Below are 10,726 nucleotides of genomic sequence, written 5' to 3' on the forward strand. Positions count from 1 at the left end.
TGTCCCCACTCACCTTTATACTTTATATTGAGCTAACAGCATTGCTTATCAAGTGGTGCCAGATTCTTAAGTCCACACGATCCCAAAGTTAGGAACATTTACTTCCAGGTATCCCTCACAAAGAAATAACAATTTCTACAGAGTCCCCACCCAGCTCCTCACCTGGGAACAATCACAAGGGGATCTTGTTTAAATGTCAGACAGGAGGATAAAACAAGGTTCAAGAAGACAAAGTGATTTGCTCCTAGTCACTTAGCTGATAGAGTTCAAACTCAAAGCCAGATCTTCTAACTCCTGGAGTCTACAGTTTCATTAATTTTATCATATCGTACATTGTTGCTAATGTCCTGTGTATGTAATTTGTTTTCCCAATGAGACTCAAAGCTTCTCAGGGGTCATGATGCTCTTATTTTATATTTCTATTGTAGCCCTCAGAGCAACTAGTAGGTGCTCCCCCCCCCCCAAATCTATTGAATAAAGTTAAGGGAGAAAAAAATGTTACATTGTATGACTCAATGCAGGAATGGATAAACAAGATCAACGTAATATTGTTTTATTAAAATAGGCTCCCTCAATTTCCCCCCAAGATGGATTAACTGATATCCCAAGGAAAAAAGGATAAGAAGGGTATGAAATATACCTAAGTGACTCAATCACGGAGTTCTTGGGTGAGTTAGAGTGACTGTCAAAGCCCTTAATTTATTCATTTTTATTGGTTTTGATGGTTATTTGATGTCATTAGGGATTCAGGTCTCATCTGCTTGCTCTGAGATCATTTGAATAGCATAAGTGATGGAGCCTGAAAGAGTGGAGATGTTACATATGCAGGCAGGACTGAATCTGGTCTTATAAAGTGTAGCAGAAGAGAGGAATTGGGGTTCCAGACATCACTGGCTGAAAAAAGACAGACAGACAGAGAGAGAGAGAGAGAGAGAGAGAGAGAGAGAGAGAGAGAGAGAGAGAGAGAGAGAGAGACTGAGACTTTGGAAGACAAGATTTCTGCAGGCTTTCCAAGTGACCATGAAAACCGCCATCCAAGTCTTATTTATACTTCTTTTAGTAACTATTTCTGAATGTGCAGTGATCACTGGGGTAAGTCTATCTAACATTCTAATATTTTCTTGACCATAAGGTTTGGGAGGATCAGGGATATTCTGTCAAGCAATATAAATTTAGTACCAAGTACCAAGAAGTTAGCCTTATTGGTTTTGCATATCACATGAAAATCAAAGAAATAATGGAATTCAGAATTTGGATAGCACTTCAGAAATATTCAACAGAATCCCTCTGGACTTCAGAAGATTGCTGAATTGGTTGTCCTGCTATGCTTTATTATGCTATATATATTTGCTCTTGAAACAAATAGGTAAACTAATCTTAAATACAATAGAAGAGTTTGCTATTAAAAGAAATTTAGTATTGAATCCTTTTATATACCAGAGAATTATGAAAAGTGAATTAATATTAGCTAATTTATTTTGATTGAACTCTTAGATATTTTATATAATACTCTAGGTTTGCCTAAATTAGGGAGGAAATTTAATTTAGTTTTTTTCTTTTCCTTAAGAAAATAAAATCCTTAAAATATCCTTTTCTAAGATCCTAGTAATGCATTCTCTTTCCCTACACTAATCTAATAAGGCTGAGGAACTGAAACTGGTTGTAAGGACTCAAAAACAAATATACTAATGAAAAGGGGGAAAAGCAGTTTAAAAAATCTTATTTCCTTTAATAATCGATACTAGGTTTTGTCTTAGTTTTCATGTTAACGTCAGTTGGGCATTCTATAGACAGCTTGACGGGAAAATTCCATTATTTTGTGACCATGATTTATTGATGTGGCTGTGTTTTTTTTTTAATAGAAAAGAATATTTAACCTTAGGGTTGTCTAGATAAAAGACAAAGGTCCAAAAGGGAAATTAATTTTATTGGTATCTCAACACATTTTAGAAAGGATGGAAAAATGTGGGGAAATTCTGAACAATTCCTTTAAGTGAATTAGTAATAATACCCATGGAGAGAAGACAATTTCTAAATAACCAAATTCAAAAGAATTAAAATATATAAAAATCAAGTGGATGCTTTTGAAGCCTTTTAAAAGAGAATTATAGTTGATGAAGTTATACAGCGGAGATTTCCAGTCCTCTTGTTTAGCATTAAGTCCTGGCAGGGTAGAAGGCAGAGAAAAACCATGTTCTTTACCAGCCCTCTTTGAAGAATTAATGTCCCTGCTCAATTGTATATGCTAAAGTTCTTGTCATATGTCATTACTTTTTCTGTATGGATCTTATAACATTGAAAACAATGTGCCAATCAAAGAAGCAGATTGAGATTGAAACAGGAAAAGAAATATGAAGACTTTCCTTGATGGAAAAAGAACACATTTTTGATGTAATTTTTTAGAAAGGGCAAAGAGATTAAATAAAAAAGAAAGAAAGAAGATATGGAAGGAAAGGACTTACCAATTAGTACCTGAGAGAGATGGGAGAAACAGGGAGTTCTCAGCTTCCTCGCCAAGTCCACTGGTCCTTTTCTACCTGTCCCTGTTTCTTTCTCACACATACTGGCATATAGCTATGCTTTCCACACCCAGTATTTTGACAGTCGGCCCTGCAAAGTCATTTACTGTACAGCGTTCTCCTGGGAGGAAAAGCAGAAACGAAGCCTCCTTTTACTTCCACGATATAACCGTAGTACTTAAATGTATGTGGTTTGGTTTTGAACCATCTTACAAAGGCTGTGCCTGTTCAGGGAAGGTAAGTTGAGGACTGGGGCAGTGTCTAAAGAGCCTTATCATTGTTTCTGCCATTGGCATCCTCTGGATCTGTCTCAGTTCTCTCCTTTATATTCAGTGTATAGACACAGTCATGAGGTCTTATGAAGAGAAAAATCTTATTTAAATGGAGACTGGACTTCTCTTAATTTCTCTTCCAAGAACAAGCAAGTGAAGACCACCTTCTGCAATGACTTGGGGGGGGATGGTAGCATGGTGTGGTGGGAGATAATGTTCAATTCTAAGTGGGACCTTGAACCACCTAGTTTTGTCTATCATTCAGAGGCACAGAAAGACAACTCAGGAAATAGAAAACAGTAATAATTGTAGCTACCATCTACATAGTGCTTTAAGGTTTGCAAGGTATTTTACATACATCATCTTACTTGATCTGTGTAACAACTCTGTAAGCAGGTGTTAAATGAAGCAGGTATCGAGAGGAGCTAAAAATGCCTTCTGTTCTAATTAGGGTCCTCCTCATTGTGGGAACCGATTCCCCTACCTGAGTGAACAGCACAGAATTCTTCCCATTCAGCACAAGATTATTTTCCAGGAACTATTCATGGGGTTCTTAAAGAAAATCAGAAATCAGCCAGGTTGACACGACACAATGCAAACAAAATAAATCAGAGCAAGTTCACTCCTTCGAGTGTAGGCAAATGGCCATGAGAGTTGGGTCAGAAGAGTCACACGCTACCCAAGGAATACTTAGAGGAGAGTGGGAGAGGAAGGATAGGATCAGGCTGAATGCAGTGAGGCAGATGGCGTCAGATGACCTCTCCAAAGCAGCTTGTTCGGTTTCCAGTAGCATGAACCATTGTTGGACCCATCCCATCAGAAAAGTGTACAACAAAAGCTGCTTCACAGCCGAGAAGCCCTCTTATGGGTGCTTAGAAAGGAGAATCAGAGTTTCTCCACTAGTCAACAAGCCATATGCCAAAATGCTCCCTGGGAGAGTCTTGCCTTGTTCACGGAACAGGGGCTTAGATAGAAAAGGAGAAGGGATGCTGATCGACGTCTTGCCTTCAGGGCCCTCCTTCTCCCTCCCTTTACCACCCCAAAAGACCTTTGATGCATGCATTTATTGCTATCTGTTGCTGTGCCTCCTCTCCCTCCCTCCAGGCCTGTGAAAGAGACCTCCAGTGTGGAGCTGGTACCTGCTGTGCCATCAGTCTGTGGCTCCGAGGGCTCCGGATGTGTACCCCGCTGGGTCAAGAAGGAGACGAATGTCACCCTGTGAGCCACAAGGTAGAGAGCATTCCCTCTGCTCCTATTGCAATAAACCTGCCTGTCCCCATGCTTTCTGACCCATGGGGGCGAGCCAATTGCCTCAGGGTCTCTAGGGCAAAGGGTGAGCTATCCGTAAGTCACATGCCCAAATGTCAGTGCCCTTTAGAGCTCCCATTGTCACTTTTCTTGGTATTATTTGTTTCTCTAAAACAAAGGGACAGAGTGGCCCTAAGAAAAAGGTAGAGTGGAGGAGAAAATTTCTTAGAATACCTGAATTTCCCTCCCACCATCTCATATCCACACACATTTCCTTGGCCCCAGCCACATCCCTCACTGGGCAATGCCAATCAGGAGATAGAAATTCTAGGTATAGGGGTTATTGGTTGCCCTGCTGATCCTTGACATAAACACACACAATCCATTTGTGATTTTATTTATTTGATGCCCAGGCAAACAGAAGTGGGCCTCCAGTGATCAAAGAGTAATTAGTGGATTAACTTTGCTGAGATTCAAACCCAGTGCCCTCTCCTACATTATGTTGCCTCAGAAGTCCTTTCCTCTCCCCTTCCTACTATTTTATAATAATAATAATAAATAATATAGGATATAATAAATAAATAATAATATAAAACACTTTCAGAGTTTATCCCCAGCATTTAAGTATTAAGTAAGATTATTCCTGTACTCTTTACTGAGCTCTGCCAGATTGTCCCCTAAAGAGATTCTATAATTTGCAGCTCTCGTAGAGGCATCCCCTGCTTCCATCTCTTCCCCAGGAGAATGCACAATGTAGATGACTTTACCCCAGAGGCCCCAGAGCAAGGTATCCCTTTGGCAAGTGAAGTAGCCCCAGGTTTCCTCCAATGGAATTTGGATAGATTCTTCTTCTCCCCCCAACCTCCTTCATCCTCTCTCCAAACCACACATTTGCTTTGAGGCTTCTTCAGTAGTACTGGGGAGGGGGGCGAGAGTAGGTCAGAGGCTTCTCTCTGGGGCTACCTCCATGCCCCAGTAGGTTTTCTAGAAGGCTGGCATTATATCTGCCAGGCCTGCAGGACTCTGACCAGGAAGAAAGGCAGCAGGGAGAGCCATGTACCAAGCCATACCCTGATATGCTTAGAAAGGATCAAGAGACCTCCAGTTGCATCTGGAAAGTGGGCTGTGATTCTTCTTGCTTACTATGTTTGGCTTAAGCCAATATGAAAATGCCCTCCCTGAGGAAGAGTGCCTTGGAAAGGAGAGGTGTCAAGGGAATCAGGTAGGGATTCAACTCTTTCTAGGAATGCTCCACACTGTTCAGAATGGATGATTGCATTGTATTATCATGCACATAGTAGGTACTTAACAAACGTTTGTTGAATTGTCTCATGCTCTCATAATCCAAGAGTCTGTGTCCCAACTCTCCCATTTGTTCTGTTCTCTCCTAAGGTCCCTTTCTATGGGAAACGCCAACACCATACATGCCCCTGCTTGCCGAATTTGCTGTGTTCCAGGTTCATAGATGGCAGATACCGGTGTTCCATGGACTTCAAGAACATAGACTTTTAGAAGTTAGTGTGTTCCCAGGGCTCCATCCTGTGCTTCCCTCTCAACATATCTAGGCACCCTTCTGCTCTTCAACAATTCACTCTTGTCCCCAACCTGCCCCACCATGATCAAAGTCAAAGCTTTCTCTCCATAAAGAACACAACTTTTGCCATTTGGTGGAGGTCATATAGAGTCACTATTGCCACATCCCCTAGTGGACCAATCTCTTTATTTTTTGCCAGAGCTGCTGATGCCACCTTACCACTAAATTAAGTACTGATTGTCCTTCAATTGGACCATTTCTGTTTTTTTCTTGTGGGACTGACTGCTAGTTTTCCTGAAGTAACAACTGTACTGACAGATGTGTAAATGATTAAAAAGGCTGGTTTGTTTGCTTTTACCCAGTCTTCTTTAGAAATAAAGTTTTCTTTTCCATGTTAGTCCTTAGCCTCCTTCCTATTCTCCCCACTAGAAGAATGTTCTTTCCCAATAGGGAAATAGCAGAAAAGTCCTCTGGAATAATTGATTCCAACAGTCAGTAGCCCTCAAATATTTAGCCTTTCAGCACCATTCTGGGTGGTCTGAGTCTGGAGAATCACAGAAAATTATTCATTTGATTATTTCCTATTCTCTTGGCCCAGGATACTCAATTTTTTTTTTTTGCTTAAGGATAAACACGAGCCTAGCTTTACTGCTTGGCTACTTAGGAAGGAGGAAGTTTGATGAATGTAATTAAAACTAAATTACATTCAGTGTTGTCCCTACAAAATATATTTGAGGGGATCTGAGTACTACTTCCCCACTCCCATATACTCATTCTCTGATAACTAGATGACCTTGGACAAAATCACCTAATTTCATGATTTGAACTGAATGATTTTAAATTCTTTTCCAGTTAGAAAATTCTGATTCTTGAATTCTTTGCTTCCTTGCTCCTAATATTTACTATTAGTGGCTCATTACTTTGGATTAATGGAACCCTTGGACAAATACTATTACCTTTGGGAGAAGCTAATATTTTAAATAGCTACTTTAATGTGAAGTTTTAGTCAGTTTTACTCCAAGTAGCTAAGAAGAGGTTTTGAAAGTAGAGATGGTAGAGAAAGGAGAAGCACATAAAAGGGACATTGAGAATTTAACAATTTTTCCCATGGTAAGCCAGCACATAGTCTCAAATGTCTATCAATTAACCCACATCCCCTTTCCTGAGTCCTTTTTTATTTTTCAAAAGTCCAGAACATTAAAGTCTGAATGTTGTTACCCACCATCTCCATCAAAAACATGTTGGTTAAACCTTACTAAAAACTTCATATAAAGAGTTATCAAGACAGAGAATCTGAGGCAGACGTTTTGATATTGATAAAATATTCCAGTTGCATAATATTTAACTAAAACAAATGATGCCAAATCCATTATTTACTGAATATTACACATGATAAGAGAGAGGTGGCTCCCCATATGGATGCAGCCTTCCACACTGGTTCCAGCTCCTAGAACTCACATACCATTCTGTCTCCTTGGGAGATGGAGAGCATCAAGAAGAGAAGACTCTTGAGGACCCAGCTAGTCAAGGCCAATTGGTAGCACTTATATCAAGTGATGACTCTCTCATAGCGTAAGAAATCAAACAACCTAGAGACAACATTGGCATCCACCAAGAATAAGACCTTGGTGGATCCTTAATGATGATCCATCCATGGAAGACTATGTATGAAAGTCACTTCAGATGAGAGAAGGGATGGTCAAATCTTGATGTATACCAATGGAAGCAGTGTCCAACTTGGCTACCATAAGTCAGAAGTTTTGATAGCCTGAAAAACTCTTGATTTTTGAGGGCCTTTTTTGAGATCGTTTAGGTCCATGTATGACAAGATGCCTCTGCTCTAGACATATTCCCTCCTTTCCAACATCCCTACCCTGTCCTTTTTTTGAATTCTTTCATATATGGAATCTTTTATGCTATAAAACTTCCATGCATTCTGGTACTTTGAACCAGACCCTGGGGACTGCCACGTGAGAGATGAGAAATCAATCAGACTTACCTGAGTAGGAACCCACTCATTCTATAAAACAAATGGCTGAGGAAGCCTAGTTTTGAAGACAGAACCCTGGCACTCCTCTATCAACATGCGAGTGGTGAGAGCTTAAGTACACTTTATTCCAAGGTCTGAGGGCAGCCCCTTGCTTCTTTCTCCTGCTGTGCTCTGAGATTTCACACATTCCTCCAGCCACTTGAGACTCAGATACCGCCTTTATCCTCAAGCCCATTTTCCCTTTTGCCCTTGTTACTACCTTATGCTATTTTCCTTCATGGTCAAGCTAGACCTTTTGTCTTCCTTTGTGTGAATTAAAAATACCTGGAAATAAAGGCCAATTGCTATTAACATCACCAGCTAGTTTGCAGCTTTTGTTAATGCGTTGAAGTCAAAAGCAGCTATAATGGATTAGCACAAGGCTTAAATGTTTCTGTGTGTATGAGAGAGCCAGAGAATGAGTGTGTTCCTCAGTGTTCCCAAGATGAGAACTACTCTCCCAGCATAATTCTACTAGGCAGAACTGGGTGGGGTCTGCCATTTCTGGGAAGGGAGGACTGAATTTAAACTTGGAGACCCTTAGGCATCGGGCCTAGATTTGTCTGTTGGTTACCTGAGCACTTGCCTTAATATGAGGCCCTCCTGATGGCTTATTTCACATGTGTTTATGAGCCCATTGACAGCGAGGGTCTAGTTCATTGTAGGAGTTGGTATCAAGCATAATCATCATCACAGTTGACATTTACATAGCACTTTCAGGGTCCCTTTTTGCTTTCAAAGGTTATCTAGTGCAGTGGTCTTCAAAGTGGGGTGCACACCCCCCAGAAGGCAGGCAAAATGATTCAAGGAAATAGAGGACAAGATTAAATTATCTATTTTTTAAATTAACCCTTACCTTCCATTTTAGAATCAATGCTGTATATTGGTTCCAAGGCAGAAGAGTGGTAAGGGCTAGGCAATGGGGGTCAAGTGACTTGCTCAGGATCACACAGCTGGGAAGTGTCTGAGGCCAGAATTGAATATAGGGCCTCCTGTCTCTACGCCTGGCTCTCCCAGCTGCCCCCAAGATCATCTATTTTGTATTTCTTTTTGCCTCAACATTTAAGAAATTAAGTTTTAATAGTATTTAATATACAGAATTGGCAGAATTGTCCTTCCTTGGTTCATGCGTCAGGCAGGAAGTCACGTAGCATCTCAGACCTCTGCACTGCTGCAAAAACTGGGAGAATTGGAGTGTGATAAACTGCAATAAAGTGCAATTGCTTGGTAACTGGCAGTGGGACTGAGCATGTTCAGAAGCAGAGCAGGTTTGGGCTTTTCTGTTACCATGAAGTGATATACCTGAGTTTAGCCACTTTGGATAATTTAGCGAAGTCTTCCCTAGTATCCTTTCTATAAAACAGGAGAGGAAACCATCCCTACACATCCCTGACTCCAGCTTTAAAGCACAAACTCCATGCCATTTTATTTCCAGTTCTACTGATAACTTCCCAGCCTGAACTGACCCCACACAAAACTCTACATGCTTAAGTCTGAACAGGTCTTAGAAGGGAGGTTCAGTAAATCCTTTGGTCTAAACTGTGGACAGAAGGTTGATTTGTAGCAGCAAAGAGCTATAACTTATTTGAGGGAAGGAAGGGATTAAAAAAATTCTGGATGTACCCTTTGTTTTTCTTGGTCTGGCCCTCAATATGGCTTCTTACTCCCCACCCCATTTCTTTCTCTTGTCATGGTAAAATTCCATTATTACATATTCCATATAATGGGGGAGTTCTGGAAGGGACTTGACTTTGGAGTATGTTCAGATTTGCCATCCCTACTGGTTTATGGCAATATTCTCTGCCTATATATAGCCAATCCATAACATGGAACTTTCTAAGTCATCTTTGGCCATAATGACTCAGGCCTTATACTACGTGATGCTGAAAAGTCTTGTTGGCTATGGAAGCACAAAAGATAACACAGCAGAGGCTGAGATGGAAATGAGTGCATATAAAAAGTAGATGAAGCCTATTCTTCACTCTTTTTTTGCAGAGGCCTTGTAATGAAAAAACTTCTGTAAACTCGTGTAGGAGAAGGATGTGGCTGCCTTTTTTTCCCGTCATGCTGACATGTGTCCCTGATAGGATGGTGCCAGTTCTTTTCGTGTTTATTTTCTTGATGCAAATGATCTTATTTGAAGCTAGAATTGTTCAGGTTCTGATGTTCAGAAGGGATGTCAGAGGTCCCCTTTACAACTAAACTTGGTATCAGGGGCCCCCAGGGCTAGCAGAGCAATTTGTCTGGCACAACTTGAGACATCATGCATGCCCTGCAAGAAGTCAGCCCAGGTGAGCACAGGAACAATTTACCCTTTTCCAAAGGAACACTCCAAAATGAAATTGATGGGTACTCCACAAGGGAGAAAAGGACCATCAGGGCCAGGAGTCATGGAGTGCTCCATCGACCTAGGTACTCCCTATTTGCCCCTCACAACCATAATGCTGTCAAATCCATGCCCACTCTTTCCCCCAGGGATTCTGGGTGCGGGAGGAAGAATATATCCCTTAGGTTTGTGCCAAAAATTTTTGTGCCAACTACTTTATACTTGAGCCTACTCTCTCTCTCGAGACATTGTGTGTGTATGTGTGTGAAATGGGAGAATGTGCTTCCTATATAGAGGGAAGGAGAATAATTAGTTAATTTATCCTCTATATACATCCTTAGGAAATATTCCTTTGTAAAAACCAATTGAATTCACAGCCAGTTAACTGATATTAGGGATCACACTAGATGGCAGCTCATGAAGGAGAGAATTATAAGCCAAAAACCCCTTTCCTTTACCCTTAAGAGCCCTAAAGGGATAGGAGTCAGTTACTCTTTGGGACCCACACTGCCAGCGATTGAGGGAGCTCAGAGCAGAGGCTGTCCTATCTGTGGGCTCCTTGTCTATCACATGTGTGTCCTTCCCAAGATTCTCAAAACTGGGGAAGATCAATGAGCCAGGAGCATCAGAAACTGCTTCCAGTTTTCCTCTACCCAAATCATTGCCATCATGGGCTCAGAGGTAAATAACATAAAAAATAAAAGGAATCATGTGGGTACAAGGTTATCATAAAGTTTTGTTGTAACATGAGGAGATCTCTGTTTTGGGGGGCCTTTTTGAGATCTATAAGATTCTTTC

The 10,726-nt window shown here is 40.9% G+C and overlaps 1 protein-coding gene across 1 annotated transcript; it reads left to right on the forward strand.

The window, feature by feature from the left end:
- The first annotated feature begins 990 nt into the window (after nt 1-990).
- PROK1 (prokineticin 1) lies at nt 991-7,913 on the forward strand. The gene is made up of 3 exons (XM_001372630.4): nt 991-1,092; nt 3,896-4,021; nt 5,432-7,913. Exons 1-3 carry the CDS (start codon nt 1,021-1,023, stop codon nt 5,549-5,551), a joined length of 318 nt encoding a protein of 105 aa, XP_001372667.2. The 5' UTR covers nt 991-1,020; the 3' UTR covers nt 5,552-7,913.
- Nucleotides 7,914-10,726: the final 2,813 nt, after the last annotated feature.

This window comes from Monodelphis domestica, chromosome 2 (assembly GCF_027887165.1).
Source record: "Monodelphis domestica isolate mMonDom1 chromosome 2, mMonDom1.pri, whole genome shotgun sequence".
Taxonomy (NCBI): domain Eukaryota; kingdom Metazoa; phylum Chordata; class Mammalia; order Didelphimorphia; family Didelphidae; genus Monodelphis; species Monodelphis domestica.

What these genes read in the sequence shown, in the direction of transcription:
- PROK1 (XM_001372630.4), top strand. Translation starts at nt 1,021, where the DNA reads ATGAAAACCGCCATCCAAGTCTTATTTATACTTCTTTTAGTAACTATT. An exon ending in AATGTGCAGTGATCACTGGG is followed by an intron (nt 1,093 to 3,895) that starts GTAAGTCTATCT and finishes CCCTCCCTCCAG; the next exon opens with GCCTGTGAAAGAGACCTCCA. An exon ending in GTCACCCTGTGAGCCACAAG is followed by an intron (nt 4,022 to 5,431) that starts GTAGAGAGCATT and finishes TTCTCTCCTAAG; the next exon opens with GTCCCTTTCTATGGGAAACG.